This window comes from Melopsittacus undulatus, chromosome Z, assembly GCF_012275295.1.
Source record: "Melopsittacus undulatus isolate bMelUnd1 chromosome Z, bMelUnd1.mat.Z, whole genome shotgun sequence".
NCBI lineage: Eukaryota > Metazoa > Chordata > Aves > Psittaciformes > Psittaculidae > Melopsittacus > Melopsittacus undulatus.
The window spans coordinates 82,644,712-82,660,685 of record NC_047557.1 but is presented as its reverse complement, the minus strand read 5'-3'; the positions used below and the strand labels follow the sequence as shown (position 1 = coordinate 82,660,685).

The following is a 15,974-nucleotide window of genomic DNA, read 5'->3' as shown; positions in this document are numbered from 1 at the left end:
TGTAGGGCTCATCTAATCTCTCCATGGAGGCAGCCAGCTCAGGGTCCCCAAGAGCACAGCCCCTTTTTAACGCATGAAGGTCACTTGCTCAGAGCAAGGCCAACTCCTTGGGGACAAGGAGTGACTCCAGCAGACCCCAGTGTGGCAGAAAAAGGCAGCGGCAGCTCCTGGTGAATGCTTGCCCACCACTGACTGCCAGGAACACCCGCTCCTGAGTGAGGGCTTGTGGGAAAGACAGCTGGGATCTAATGGATTCCCTCAGCAGCTCCCCTAGCCCTGGCAAGCTTTGCAAATGTGGCAGGAAAACCTTGCCATGGGCTTCATTAATGCCAATACTTGGCACACAGCACCACATGATTCCGCTTAACTTAATCTCAAAACCAGCCAAGCCTTGACAGATGTCAAAGCAAGATGGATGGTGCCTTCCCATGTGGGCTTCCCTGGCTTGGCTTCTAAGAGCTACCATGCTATTCAGCTGCTATAAAAATTGGAAGGGTCTCCTCCAGAAAGCCTTCTGCAAGTGTAATCCAGCATCACATTGCACCATATCCAGGTCAAAGCCCACTAGCTTTAGAGGTGCCAGAGAAATAAAGAAGGGTCCATACAGAGGAGCTGCTGATCGTGAGGGTACAGACATACCAAACCTTTAAACCAGGTGGAGAGTCAGTGGTCAGGATTAAGCCCTGATGTCCTCCAACAGGCTCTCTTCCTCCTGGGAGAGACCAGCTTTGTCTTATGGACAATAGTGACAGTGAAGTCTTTCCAAATAACTGCACAGCCCAGTGCCGGGGAAGGATTGGGACCTGTCTTAGGTACCTACCCCCTAGAGTAGCTGTGGGAGCCTCGTCCAGGGAGGAAAGGCACCAGCTGCTCCCGGACTCTCCATTACTGGAGGAGGTCTGCAGCTTCCCCTCTGAAAGCCTTTCCACAACAAAGGCAGACTGGTTTGAGGCAGGGAAGGGCACAGGAAAAGACTTCCGCTCCTGTTATGCTGCTTTGCTAAATCTCCCCTTTGATCCCTGGGGAAAGGGACAATTTGGCAGCTGGAAGACTATTGTGTGCCTCTTGCTATAAGTAGCTGCAAAAGGCTTGGATGAGAGCTGGGCTGAGCTGGTTAACTACACAGCCAGCAGAGCTGCGCCCTAATAGGCAGATTAAGACCAATTTGTCACTGCTGCAAAAACAACTTCAAGAAGGGAGTGAAAAAAACATTTCCATGGATTAGAAGTGAATGGCGTTTTTGTCATAGGTAGAGCCCATAATTTTCAAGACAGATTCTGCCTCCTCTGTGGAAACTTTCTTACTTTTCCTCTCTCTAGGTTGCTGCTGTTCATGTCTGTGCCGTCCCTTGAACAGTTGAGGGTGCCAATCAAAGTCACATTCAGAGGCAAATCCTAACATCTGAGTTCTTAAAGAAATCCTTCAGCACTTTCTGAAGCACTAATATGTGAAACTTAAAGGATCCATCAAAGGAGAAAAAAGCCAGAAGCAGACTTAAGAGTCCAACATTTAATAACTTTCCAAGAGTGAGTATTACAATCATATTGAGAGCACATATAAATCAAGAGATGGAAAACAAGGAAATTTAAAAAAAAAAAAAAAAAACAGCAAACCCAACATCGGTATCTTCAAGAGGGCACACTTAACCCCGTAATTCCTGCTGAATCTCCTCCTTGGAGGCACAGTGGCCACTTGGAGCAACCCCTCTGTGCAACACAAGATCAGTAACAGGCCACTTGCAGTGTTAGGGCTCAGCACTTTAGGAACAGCTAAGAAAACTCTGATTCTGTACAACCCACACATCAAGAAGTAGTCCCAGAGCTGTTATATGGTTAACTGTACTGTGTGCTGTCCAGAAGAAGGAGACCAGCTGAATTAAAGTTAACGCATGCAAGGTGAGCTGATCTAAAACTTGGTCTCAGTAGGGCCTTCTCTTCCACCTGCTTTTGTTTTGGGAATGATCCCAAACATTTCTCACATCTCTTCCCAACGTGGTGTTATTGCTGGACAGAGCAGGGAGAAGAAAGGAGACACTTAGCAGACTTGGCAAAACCAAGACAATGCTACTGGGAGGGCCCCAAGCACTCCCCAGACACTCCTGGGAGGCTGCCACTGCCAAGAGGACAGTGACAGGTTCCCCCAAGGGGTGACCTATGGTCACAGTGTTAACGCCCTTCTACCTCCCACTGAGACCAGCACCCAACATCCTCCCTCAGCTCCTTGAAATTCTGTCCAGAAATCTTCTCTGCTAAAAGTAGCATGTGCACTGGGACAAGCTGGTCTTGGCAAAGAGGGTGCTTCCTCACGATGCTCGAGTGCTGCCAATATGCCAGGGACCCCTCCCATCACCAGTGGAGTACAACTTGGCCTCTCCTCCTGCTGGGCAGCCGCAACCTTGCCTATTCCCTTCCCTCTTAGCACCACCACACAGCAGGTAAGAGATGAGAGGGGAGTAAATGTGAGACACGAACAGCAGCTCTCTTGGAATACAAGTGTGGAGCAGCAGCTAGCTCTGAAGAGCAAAGCTGCTATGCTGAGTCACAGGTGAAAGCTCTGAAGAGATGCTGGGAGGCTGCCACCCTGCCCAGAGCCCTCCAACATTAACAGGAAGGACATGGGGCACAGCTGCACAGCTCACCGTGCTCCTACATGGGAATAACAATGTCTATGTGATTTGGCAGGTAAGTCACTCAGCGAGGCACCCTGACACACAGCTCACCCTGCCAGCAGTGAGGGTGCTCCTGGGCTGATGGCCAAAGCTGTAAGGGTTCAGCTGCTAGAAGGAACTCTGAATTGTGGAGGCAGTGGGAGGAGGAAGAGGAATGCTAGCCTGGCCCACCTGCTGCTCCCACCCTGCCTGCATATAGCTAGCTCACCTTGGCCTTGGTCTGGACTGGCAGATACAGCTTGAACTCAGCTGGGAGCTCATCCTCTGAGTAGAGCCGGTCAGAGAAGTACACCCGTCGGATGCGACAGTTGGCATGGATCTGAGAGTCAAAACAGAGTCAGTCCATTATCCATGTGATATTTCCACATCCAGCTGTGCTGTCATGCAGCAGCCTGGGTTCCTTGGCTCAGCAGATGGAGAAGAGACCTCACTGCCTCTCTCTGAATCTGACAGGGCATCAGAGAAGAAACAGCGGCCCATGCCCCCTACTTTGTGCTAGATGCTCTCTCCAGTGATAGAAAGCAGCTCGAGAGTGGCCAAGCTCTGCCATCTCTGCAAATTGAGATCTGCCTTAGTTGCTTAGAGGGTCCTTTGCTGTGAACCCACCTCTGCTTCTCCCCTGATAGCAGGATTTGCCAGAACACTCTCAGCCTCAGCTTGCTGCATTTTTAACACTCCCTCTTCAGGGCCTCCCTGAGGTCAGGAATGAGATTGTCCAGTCTGTACTGCCTCCACGATCAGCTGGCAGCAAAGGAGTCACTTCAGTCCCCCTCACAGCTATGTGAGAGGACAGACATTTCCCAGACTGCCTGTCCATCTCATAACTGCAGCAGTCCCACCACACTAAGAACAGACACACACTGCACATGGGCATTCCTCAAAGTAATGCATACCACTGGACACAGGGAACATGAATCCCTAGCGATGGAACTTCATGCCCTCAGCAGGAACAAATATTGTGGCAGCTCTTGTCCTAGGGGCTCAGTGAAGGCTCCATACAAACTAGGAAACAAACTTGACCAGGGATATCTACAGCTTGTGACACTCTGGTTCTGTACCAGCCAGGCTCCCACTCATCCACTGGTTGTTTGGATAATTAAGGCAGCACACAACTAATTCCTAGCAGACCTTCCACCAGCAGGATGCGTTGCACACTGCTAGGAACTTTAGGTGGACTGCTACTTCTACCCTAACCAACAGCCAGCAAGGGAAACAAAACAGAAATGGGCTTCTTCATCCCAATGTAGTCCAGTGAAGTGACACAGCACCAATACCTCTGCTGCCTCAGTCAGGTCTTTGCTTCCTTCCCACACTGTCTTGTAAACAGAACAACTGGCAAAGGATCAGGTCAGGGCTAAGCAGCAAGGCAACAAGACTTATCTATCATGAGTGTGTGTGGGCAGGACATGCCTCTGCTCACCTGAACTCTCAGGGTCTCGATGTAATTTGTCCCATAGGCTCGGCGTGTGAAGTCTGACAGGTTGAATTGGATTTGGTTCCAGCCATCGTCTAGCCGCATGGGCATGGTGCAGATGAAGGGCTTCACCCGGGTTGTGCTCTGGTAGTTACTTGCTCGGAAACGCCGGCGAACGTTCTTATCATCCAGCACCTGGGGCAAGGAAGTGAGGCTGCTGAACCTGGCAGCTGGGCCCCCAGCTCCCCAAAACAACAGCTCTTCCAGACTCAGGCTCTTCCCCACCTCCATGTCACAGCAGAAGTATTTTCAACTCACAACAGACCCTTTTTCAGTAACAGCAACAATGTGCCTGAGAGCTGACTGATGTCCCCATAGCAGAAGATCTGACACATCAGAAGAATGTGGGACTGCTCAAGTAAGTCCAGAGGAGGCTACAAAGTTGCCCCAAACACTGAAGCAGCTCTGCTCTGGAGCCAGGCTGAGAGAGCTGGGCTGGTTCAGCCTGGAGAAGAGAAGGCTCCTTAATGGGAGACCTTAGAGCAGCTTTCAGTGCTTGAAGGTGCTACAAGAAACCTGGAGAGGGGCTTTGGACAAGGGCCTGTAGGGACAGGACAAAGAGGAATGACTTTAACCTGACAGAGGGGACACTGAGACAAGATCTTATGAATAAATTCTTCTCTGTGACCGTAGTGAGGCCTTTGCACAGGTTGCTGAGAGAAGCTGTGGCTGCCCCATCCCTAGCAGCACCTAAGGCCAGGGGCTTGGAGCAATCTGGTCTAGTGGAAGGTGTCCCTGCAAGTGGCAAGGGGTTGGAACTGGCTCAGCTTTAACCCAAATTATTCCATGATACTATGACCAAATGGTCAAGGAAGCAAAACTGTTTTGGAGACCACTCGCTGCCTTCACTGAGCTCCAGAGTAAGACTGCAGCCTTCTGGCACCTTCCTCACCTATCCTTGGAGGGGCCTCCCCACTGCATGTTCCTCACCTGCACTTCAAATGTGAAGTATTTCTTCAGGTTCTTGATGATCATCACTAGGAAAGGTAGTTTGATGCCTAGGGTCTTCTTCGGGTCCGCAGGGCATGTGATGTAGGTTGTACTGAGAGGACAGAAAAAGGCTTTAGGATGTCACACAGCACACAGCACAAAGCACACAGCCTGAGTCCAAAGTCACTCCCTTGACCTAGTGCAATCTTGGAGGGCAGACAGAAAGAGATAAGATCTCAGCAAGAACCAGCACTTCCTTTAATGGGAGGCAGAGCTTCGGAGGTAGCTGCCTGGAAAGCAAGATAAAAGGCTCAAAGAATGCATTTCAAAACCCACTTTTCTCACCCAGGGCATGAACCACCTTCCCGGACAGCTTCATCTCCCCAGTTTCATGGCCATATCAGTGCTGTTTCTTAATGCAACCTTCTCCTCCCCTTGACTGAACAGGTAGAGCGCTCCAGAGCACAGCAGAAGCCCTGTGTGCCCTTTGAGCCTGGGAACACAGAGGTGATGAGCCCTAGTTGCAGACATCATGCCTGGCAAGTTCTGTATCAATACATCTCAGGAGGAAGGGAAGCACAGGCTCAGCCTGGCTGCATGAGAGGAGCCACCACTGCCCTTATAAGGAACTCACTGCTCCAGTGGCCCCTGAAGAAGTCCTGGAGAGGCTGAACCCGCTGGCAGAGCTGGCGTCACTCTCCCCAGCTGATGGAGATGAGGGGCAAAGCACAACAAGCAACTCCCCTCATACATCTGCCTTTGATCTTCCTGCTGTCACATGGGGAGAGCAGCAGAGCAGGCCTAAGACAATAAAAGATGCAGCATGCAGAGTGCTGCTTTCTCAGTAATTGGCAGTGCTGTCAGGGACTGGGATTCAAATACAGCCTTTCCCCCCCTGCCAAGTGATGGAAAAATAATGGGATTTTGTTTTTATTATTTTTCCTTTAGCCCCACTAAGGATGACAGAGAGCTCTCCAAGCACATCCAAGAAAGGCACTGTGATACAGTGTGGGACGGTGCCTTACAGAAAAGGGTAGCAGGCATCTGACCCCAGAAATTATTCTTCAGTTTATTGAGAAAGAGACAGAAGTAGAATCTGAAGAAGATGTCTGCTGGGCACCACCATCTTTCACTCTGCTCCAGGGCCAAGCCCCCAGGGCACATTAGGGCAGAATAAGATGCCTTCTCCTACCTGACATTAGTTCCTTCAATCTCCAGCACCAAGGACTGAATGTCATTGTCAGTGATTCGTTTGATGTGGCCATTGCGCACCTGGAAGAAAGCAGGGCAGACAGCACAGGTTTCCTTTACTTGAGAGGAAAGCAAGAGGTACCCAGAGCTCCACTGAGAGAGGGAAACATCCCAGGAGGACCCATCTATGCTCACTTGGCTCCCACTGTTTTGACCATCCCTGTTTCTAAGGCTTTGCTCATTGCCTCAGAGTGCCAGGACTCCAAACAAGAGTTTAGGTCCCAGCTTGTTGCATGGACATCAAGTGCAAGACTTTGGTCTATCCAGACACGGTACAGTGAACACCACTGACTCCACCCTCATGTTAGAAGCCCAGATAAACAAACGTTAAAGTGTTGGAGGAAGATCAAACTAGAGTGGGATAAGGGGTAAAAATAAGTAAAAGCAATAGAGAAGCAAAGGGAGCCACCAGACACCATGGGTCATCAAGGGGGTCTTGGTCGATACTGCTGGCATGCCTGGCTGCCTCTGTGGAAGAATAGGACCAGATGAAAGCCTGGCTGGAATTCTTCATAGTTCTAGCACACACAAGTGCAGAAGCATCATCTGCTCTGCTGAGGGGGTGCAGTATTTGGCTACTTGGATGCAGCCAGCTGCCCACAAAGCTCAGGGAGGCCACGGCCAACACAAATTCATTTTTTTCCACAAGCAATGTGGCTGAATCCCAGGAGCTGAGGATTTATTGTTTTAATGAAGCAGCTCACTTCCCTTCAAATTTATCTCCATTTAAAAGCACTTTTGCTAATTAAGCCCTCTGCTCTTCCCCAGTGCTAGATCAGCAAATGACAATGCTTCTTCTGGCTCCATGAATTAATTTCTGCAGTACCTATCACCACTGGTAATCCATAGGATGAATTAAACTTCTAATGGGATGGTTTGAGTGATAAGTTACAAAATGATTTAAAGGTTTAACAATTCATCTTCACATTTCAGTTCTTCAGAGGGATGTACATGGGTGACACTGCATGCATCTGCTGGAAGAAAGAGATAAGCCCTGTGAGCAGCCGACCCCGCTCCCGTCTCTACATGTGCTGCCACTAAGGATGAGAGTCAGCTCAGCATGCCAGGCTGCTCTTAACACTGCCTCAAACCTGACAGATACTTCCAGAAAACATTAAGCTCACAGGGAGGATCCTTACAGGATAACCAGATCCCTCCTTTGTAACAAAAGCAACTCACAGGGATTTATAGGTCTGTTGAGAACGTGTGTCGTTCCCCCCCCTCCTTCCCGCGCTGCATCCTGAGCAACAGTCAAGGGAGGGGATTCTGCCCCTCTCTGGGGAGATCCCACCCCTCCCCACACCCCTGCAGTCCTGTGTCCTTCTCTGGGGCACCAACACAAGAGGGACATGGAGCTGTTGGAGTGAGTCCCGAGGAGGCCATGATTGAGATGAGACTGAGATGAGCTCTTAGGCACAAGTTCTTCCCTGTGAGGGTGCTGAGGCCCTGGCACAGGTTGCCCAGAGAAGCTGTGGCTGCCCCATCCCTGGCAGTGTTCAAGGCCAGGTTGGATGTGGCTTGGAGCAACCTGGTCTAGTGGAAGGTGTCCCTGCCTGTGGCAGGGGTTGGAACTGGATGAGCTTTAAGGTCCCTTCCAGCCCAAACTAGGCTGTGATTCTGTGATCCTGTGAAACACCCCAGCTCAGCCCCTTGGCTCACTCTGAAGCCCAGGTCTGTGACACACACTGAGCTAACCTCCTGCCTGCTGCAGGAACTACCTCCCTGACAGAGGACACATTTAATCACAGCCAGAGGAGCACTTTGACTTCCTCCTCCAGCTCTGGCATCCCTTCTCAGTGAATTTTCACAGTAAAAGGCAATCTCCACCTCCATCAGGCAGAGCTGCCAGCTCTGTACAGTACAGGGTATGAGGGACAGCCACGACACGCTCAGCATGTCTACTCAGCAAGAGCTCCTGGTCTTCAGGGGCTTCTTCCTACCTCATAGAAACTCAAAAAGAAAAGGCTGCAGAAAAATTTAGAAGTCTAAACAAAAGACTCCACATTTCTACTTGGCCAATATTCTCTAGCCATTGTAGGCCTAAGAAGCTATATTTCTGAAACTGAAAAACAGTAACGGACTTCACAGAAAATAAAAGTGCTTTAAATGCCTAATAGCCTCTGAATCAGGATAACTGGGAAGTTACCCACTGTCTAAAGACAAACTGAAAAAGCATTTTTTTGCAGACACAAAGCTCAAATCTTGCAGAGTTTGGAGAGAGCAGCAGCTTCAGACATTTGTGTCTGAACACATACGTTTCTAGCGGCTGCTGTTGCTGCTAGCAACATGCATCACATATAACAAAGGCAAGAGGAAGAGCAGCGAGGAGCAATCCTCCCCAGGCCCAGCCACCCACTCCAGTGGACTGGACACCACAGTCCAAGGCCGACCTCTGGAGGCTCACTCCTGCATTGTTGCCAGCAACCCCAGTTAAAGGATTGCAGAATCACAGACTGGTTTGGGTTGGAAGGGTCCTTAAAGCTCATCCAGTTCCAACCCCCAGCCACGTGCAGGGACACCTTCCACTAGACCAGGTTGCTCCAAGCCTCGTCCAACCTGGCCTTGAACACTGCCAGGGATGGGGCAGCCACAGCTTCTCTGGGCAACCTGTGCCAGGGCCTCAGCACCCTCACAGGGAAGAAATTGTGCCTAAGAGCTCATCTCAATCTCCCCTCTGTCAGGTTAAAGCCATTCTCCCTTGTCCTGTCCCTACAGGCCCTTGTCCAAAGCCCCTCTCCAGGCTTCTTGCAGCCCCTGTAGGCACTGGAGCTGCTCTAAGGTCTCCCATTAAGGAGCCTTCTCTTCTCCAGGCTGAACCAGCCCAGCTCTCTCAGCCTGGCTCCAGAGCAGAGCTGCTCCAGCCCTTGCAGCATCTCCATGGCCTCCTCTGGACTCACTCCAACAGCTCCATGTCCCTCTTGTGTTGTTGCCCCAGAGCTGGACACAGGACTGCGGGGGGGGGGGGTGTTCTCCCCAGAACACAGTAGAGGAGCAGAATCCCCTCCCTTGACCCGCTGCTCATGCTCTGGGGATGCAGCCCAGCACATGGGGGTGGTGCTGTGCTCAAGCACACACTAAAGCCAGGTCACAGGGAGCTTCTGACCTTCCAACACCCCAAGTCCTCCTCAGGGCTGCTCCATCCAGTGTATGCCCAGCCTGTGTTTGTGCCAGCAACAGCAAGCTGAATCAGGGCCAGTGCCATCACCCAGACTACTGTAGGCATGGGTACAGCCCTTCCCTCAGGATAGGCCAGCACTTCTCAAAGCCACTGTTGCATCTAGAAAAGGCACAAAGCTCTTGTGCCAACCTCTGTCCTCCAGGAAGGGAGAGGGGGCATAACAAGAAGCAAAAGCAGGAGCTACCTGGCTCTGCTGTAGCACTTGATGCACAGAGGTTTGGGAATGAGCCAGCAGCATGGCCTGCGTTTTCATGATGCAGAGATCTGGGGCAGCCCAGACGAGGATGCTGTGTGAAAGAACTACAGAGTCAGATGAAAGCTGCAATAGAGACCCCACCACAGCATTTCAGGGACTTGATCCTGGCCATGCTCATCAGGGAAATTGCTATATACATCCTGGTGATGTCTGACATTCAGGCAGGTACCGAACGCTAGCTGACCCTGAATTCTCCCCACAGCATCTGAAATTGCTCATGATACCACACATCAGCACGCCAGCAGAAGGAACACAGAGAAATCAGCAAGAGGATCAATGGGATTGACAAGTTCCATCCAAATGTTCCCATATGCTCTGCAGAAAAGAGTCTGCAAGTCCCCTGGAGACTGGTCAGTGTGTTTCCAAGCACTGTGGAGGGGACCATGGTGACACGATGTGGAAGGAATTAACAGAGGACTCGGAACAACACAGTGCTGGAAGGCAAACAGCAGCCACCTTGCATACAGGTCTCCGTAACAGACACTGAAGGCAAGACAAGAAAGCACAGCCGAGCAGCTACTGGTTCTCTGCACACAAGGCTGGAGGAGGAACCTCTGCCTGCAGAGAGAGTGGGACAGTCACCACACTATTCCCAAGGCCTGGACACTTCAGTCCTGCCAGAGTCCCCTGGGACAGCATCCCTCCTGCTGCTGCAAACACACCAACGGTGTCAGAACAGGAATGCCCAAGCTATTACAAACCCACCAACCCAACTCCTTTAAATGGCAAAGTGAGGTAAAAGTGCAAGCCATCTTGATTGATATCCACAGGCAAATTCATCAAAAAGCCCACTCTGGTTTCACACTACACCTTTGTGAGCACAGTAGTTCTCACAACAAGCTTGCCTAAGCTGGCTATGCTTCATCAGACCGTGAGTGAGTAAGACCACCTGCACACTGCCCTGCTGCTCACCACACACAGGGCTGCTACCGCCAGGCAATGAGATGGGAGGCCAGCCACATGAAAGCCCTACAGCAGGCAATGGAAACAGCCTGCACACCCAGCTGCTGCTCTTGAGGACCTTTCTGACTGTCTTTTTGACCAAACCAACAACTACTGCACCAGAGCAGACTGCTGCTCATGTCCAGGCTTCATGCAGAGCTCCTGCTGGCAACCCCACCAGCTGCACATGGCAGCCATATCACCCCACACAGCACAATTCATTCTAGAAGGTACCTCAGGAAGGTACCCAGATTGCTCATGGCTTCATCCAGTCTGGAGGCACACTACATCCCTTTCATCTAAGAGTCTTTCATGCATTCCATCCTCACACCACCCAAATAAGCTGCTGGCAGTCTTTTAAAGTCACCAGTATTAGTGCAAAACCCCTACTGTACACACATGCACCCAGCCAGGCTATGACAGGCAGCCCAGCTCTTTACAGAGCTGCATAGGTACCCCACTGATGGGAAATGGGGTGGGTCTGCGCTACCTGTCCTCTGTTCCATGACCTGTAAATGCTCCCACGAGCCCACTGAGGCCAAACAACATGGCTGCCTGCTGAATTGCCTCAAAAGCCTTCACTCCTGCTGAAACCACAAGAAATTCAGGTTAGGTTCAAGCATAGGTAACTGAACAACAGCTCATAACCTCAGAGAGGAAAGCCTCCTCTCAGAGCATGCAAGAAGCACTTTTCAGAATCACTTTTAGGCAGCAACACAGCCATGGGTGGTTTGTGAAGCAGAAGAAGCAACAGGTCTCAATACCTCCAAACTTCCTGATCAGGGCTCCCCGATGTGAGATACCCCAGGAAAGGCAGGGCACCCTCAGCAGAACCCCTTCAGAACCAGACAGAAAGGGAAAAAACAAATTGTTGAAACACTCATGACTTCTCATACACCCTAAAAGCCACCACACAACCCACCTCTGAATGCCTTTAGCAAGCCTGTTTAAAGCGCATCAACCAGGAGAGCAGAGCAGCTACATCCATCTTTCTGGGTAAGCTGCTGCACAGAATCATAGAACAGTTTGGGCTGGAAGATGCCAAAGGTTTAGAGTTAATGGCTTAGGGGTATGGCCAGTGGTCAGTCCATCATACAGCCCACCCCCCTGCAACACACAAGTTCATCTGGATCAGGCTGATGAGAACCACATCCTGCCTGGCCTTGAATGTTTCCAGCGGTGGTGCATCCACCTCTCTGGGCAACCTGAGTCAGGGCCTCACCACTGTCAATGTGAAGAATCTCTTCCTGACGTGCAGCCTGAATTCCCTCTTTCAGTTTAACACCATCACCTTTCATCCTGTCACACAAGCCCTGCTAAAAAGCCTCTCCCCATCTTTCCTATAGGTCCCTTTTAAGAACTGAAGGCTGCAATAAGGTCTCCCCAGAGCCTTCTCTAGGCTGAACAAGCCCAAATCTCTCCTGTCTCCAGAGTAGAACTGCTCCAGCCCTCTCCGGTTGGTTTGCTGCTGCTTATTCCCAGCACTGTATGCCACTGTTTTAGCCTCTGGACGTGCTCCAGCTCCTGAACCCGGCCTGGCTGCTGCGCTGGCAGCGCTCTGCTCAACAACGGCAGAACAGAAGACTCCGAGACACGGACACATTCTCCTCCACAACGAACAGCCTGGGGGGTCCCGGACACCTCGCACTGGCGGCTCAGGCACTGGCGGCCACCCAAACGCGGCTCCACCGGCTACAGCGCCGGGCCCGCCCCGGGAGGCTGCTCCCGCGGCCCTGCCTCACCTTCTTGTCCCAGATCTGGAGCGGCTTGCTGCCGATGCTGTACAGCACCGAGAGGAACCCGCTCTGGAACGTGTTCTTGAACATGGCAGGGCCGCACCAGCCGCCTCTCCAGCCGCCGGTACTTCACACACAGCGCAGCTACCGCAGATCCCTCCGCACCGCGGAGCCGCACTTCCCTCTCCCAGTACCGCCGTCACCACGGAACTACTTATCGTGCCATAGTGCTGCGCCGGGTCTACTTCCTCTGAGGTGCCGGGGTTTGTGGGAGCGCGGTGCCATGGCAACGACGGCGGGTGGGGCCCGGTAGCGGCAGTCGCCGCGCGAGGAGGCCGCGGTCGGGCCCGAGCAGGGCCGGGTGATCGGCAGCGGCTGCTGGGCACAGCGCCTGGCCCCGGCTGTGAACAGCGGCGGGCACAGCTCTGCCGAGCGCTGGGTACCCGCCAGGGCGGGACCGTGCAGGCACCTTCCCGACCCTCCCCTCAGGAGCTCGGCAAAGGGCAGCCCCGTTGGAGGCCACACAGCCGTAGCTGTGGGAACGGCTGGTGCTGCATCCACTGACCACGTGGGACACGGGTGCGTTTTGTCCCTGCCCGTGGAAAAAAGTTGGGAGCTGGATGAGTTTTAAGGTTTCTCTCAACCCAAACCAGTCTGAGATTCTGTGGCTTTTAGAACATCCCAGTTCTCCCCCTGCAGTTCACAACTAGGAGACAGAAGGCTCTGATTTTCTGTCCCCAGCACTGCAGTTGCTCCTGGAGTGTTTCTCAGTTCCAGCTCTCCTGGTTTCTCCTAGGAGCCTCTGTTTCTCTCCATGCTGGTTTTACAGAACTGTAGCATCCAGATAGTGTTTGCTCCACTTTGCTGCTTCCTTTATCCCCAGTCTTGCTCCCAAGCTTCACTTGCCCACAAGGTGCCATCCATCCATCAATCCACCCATCATCCATCCATCCATCCATCCATTGCTCCATCCAATCAATCCATCCATCCATCCCTCCATCTGTCATCCATCCATCCAATCCATCCATCCATCCATCCATCCATCCATCCATCCATCCATCCATCCATCATCCATCCATTCTTGGAGCAGCAAATGCACATCAGCAGGTATGCATGCCCTTCGGAAGTCCTGTGTGACCATTACTGCCAGCAGCTCCATTAAGACATGAGTGACACACGCTCATGGCTTAGCCCTGAATCTGCAGTTTCGGGTAGCAGTACCACAGTGCAAGTAGCAGAAAGTAGTTCCTGGCACTCCCAAGCTTTTTTGTTTCCTGGGTCTTACACACCGTGGCCAGGCCCTTTCATGTAGTTCTGTGGCCAAGAGAACACAAACACCTTTGGTGGGAGTGGGAAGGAATGATGTTTCAGGTCATACAACAGGAGTGGCATGTCCCACTCTTTGCTGACCCATTTCCCACACCTCTGGTGCCATGTAGCTGGAGCTGGCTTGGAGCCCTGTGCTCCGAGTGGCACTAATGGGTACACCAGTGCCAAGGGCTGCTGCCTCATCACGTCAGAAATCTCTGGGATGTCTGGGAATCAGCCTTTCCAGAGAAGCCTCCTGCGCATTGGCTGGCACATGCCTCATGCTTACTGGCATGGTGGCATTTCCTCAGAGAGCATTTCAGAACTGGGCTGCATCCCCAGAGCATGAGGAGCAGGTCATTCTGCCCCTCTGCTCCTCTCTGGGGAGACCCCTCCTGCAGTCCCCCAGCTCTGGAGCAACAACACAAGAGGGACACAGAGCTGTTGGAGTGAGTCCAGAGGAGGCCACGGAGATGCTGCAAGGGCTGGAGCAGCTCTGCTCTGGAGCCAGGCTGAGAGAGCTGGGCTGGTTCAGCCTGGAGAAGAGAAGGCTCCTTAAGGAGAGACCTTAGAGCAGCTCCAGTGCCTACAGGGGCTGCAAGAAGCCTGGAGAGGGGCTTTGGACAAGGGCCTGTAGGGACAGGACAAGGGGGAATGGCTTTAACCTGACAGAGGGGAGATTGAGATGAGCTCTTAGGCAGAAGTTCTTCCCTGTGAGGGTGCTGAGGCCCTGGCACAGGTTGCCCAGAGAAGCTGTGGCTGCCCCATCCCTGGCAGTGTTCAAGGCCAGCTTGGATGGGGCTTGGAGCAACCTGGTCTAGTGGAAGGTGTCCCTGCCCATGGCAGGGGGTTGGAACTGGGTGAGCTTTGAGGTCCCTTCCAACCCAAACCAGGCCAGGATACTGTAGTTCTGTCTCTGGATGTAATGCACGAGGATGGTGTTGGCAAATGCCCACCTGCACCACTCACAGGCTTTCTGGAAGAACTCACACTGCCAGGGCTGGGTGCAACCAGTACCAAGTGATTCTGTACCAGCAGGTGCCCATGGCTTTTCTCATCCAGGCTCCCTTCCCTGGAACCAGCCCCAGGGATCTCTGCTAGGCTTGCCCCAGAAGTACCTTTAGCCTGGACAGCTTCAGTATAAGTGAAAACTGTAGGGAAGAGCACACAGGCAATGAAGGAATGGGGTAGTGGAAATGACCACAAATAGTCATACAGAGTCCAGCTGGAGGTTTTATACCAGAGTTTGAAGAGCAAAGCACAGATCAGACAACCACCAGGATCACAGTCAGGCTCTCACGGAGCTGCCAGTGAAGCACCATGTCTGTGGGGGAGTTTCTGCAATGCAGAGGCCCATGGGCAGGAGCTTCAGGCTCAGTGTTTTGCAGTGATGGTGTTACGAATAAGAAGGGGAGTCTCAGCGCAAGAAAGAGGAAGAGATGGAAGCTACTGCAGTGCAAACACAGCCATGCCCAAGCTCCATGGGCTGAGTAAAGCAGGCACCAGCATCAGTACTTGGGCACCTCCAGAAGAGTGTGTGGGCCTTACGAGTGACACCCAAAAGGTGGCAAGAGGCTCCTTTGCCCGTGGTGATCTTGTGTACAACTAGTTCCTCCTGCTCTCCTCAGTCAACCTGTCCTAGCAGATCCCAGCATTCCCCAGTGTGCCTGGTCCTGCCCCACAACTCTCCCCACTGAATACTACTCCTCATGCTTCTTTTGAAACTTGTATTCCATAATATAGAATTATTTTAATTATAATCTAGGGCCATGTCCATCGTGACAGTATAGCCCTTGCCACCTCTGTGCCCTGGCAGACAGACGTGAGCTGGCTGACCGTGGTCTGCCAGAGGTTTTGGGGAACAGCCAGAACGGATGAAGAAACAATAAACCAACAAATGCTTCACACAGCTTTCATTCACACATCCACATTTTCTGGGTCAAAAGAGCTCCACAAGGAACCAGAGGCAGAAGAACCACTCACACTGCAAGAAAGGACTGTGGTCAGAGGTGAGTGGCAGCTCTCAGCCCTGCCCACACCACACAGTTGGCCTGCCATCACTCTACACATACTGACAGGACCTTTGGTTTGGTTCTCATTCTGCTATAGAAAATTGGGAGCAACAGCAGTGGACCTGAGGACAGGTTGAAGGAGAGAAGCATGAGCATCTGGAGCACTGCCACTTGAGATAGCTCCTCCAGCACCGGGGGACAATGAGACAGCTAGGCAAG

The 15,974-nt window shown here is 52.1% G+C and overlaps 1 protein-coding gene across 2 annotated transcripts; it reads right to left on the bottom strand.

The window, feature by feature from the left end:
• Positions 1-1,494: 1,494 nt before the first annotated feature.
• CFAP20 (cilia and flagella associated protein 20) lies at positions 1,495-12,660 on the bottom strand. 2 transcript variants are annotated; one of them, XM_005152271.4, is made up of 6 exons: positions 12,442-12,658; positions 6,265-6,344; positions 5,073-5,184; positions 4,089-4,277; positions 2,877-2,987; positions 1,495-2,003 (listed from the first exon to the last, which is right to left on the bottom strand). In XM_005152271.4, exons 1-6 carry the CDS (start codon positions 12,523-12,525, stop codon positions 1,998-2,000), a joined length of 582 nt encoding a protein of 193 aa, XP_005152328.1. In that variant the 5' UTR covers positions 12,526-12,658; the 3' UTR covers positions 1,495-1,997. The 2 variants fall into 2 exon arrangements, with proteins under 2 accessions (XP_005152328.1, XP_030907762.1); XM_031051902.2 differs by lacking the exon at positions 1,495-2,003 and having other exon boundaries at positions 2,868-2,987; positions 12,442-12,660.
• Positions 12,661-15,974: the final 3,314 nt, after the last annotated feature.

What these genes read in the sequence shown, in the direction of transcription:
- CFAP20 (XM_031051902.2), bottom strand. Translation starts at nt 12,525, where the DNA reads ATGTTCAAGAACACGTTCCAGAGCGGGTTCCTCTCGGTGCTGTACAGC. An exon ending in ACTTCACATTTGAAGTGCAG is followed by an intron (nt 4,278 to 5,072) that starts GTGAGGAACATG and finishes TCCTTGCCCCAG; the next exon opens with GTGCTGGATGATAAGAACGT. An exon ending in TCGAGACCCTGAGAGTTCAG is followed by an intron (nt 2,988 to 4,088) that starts GTGAGCAGAGGC and finishes TTTGACTCTCAG; the next exon opens with ATCCATGCCAACTGTCGCAT.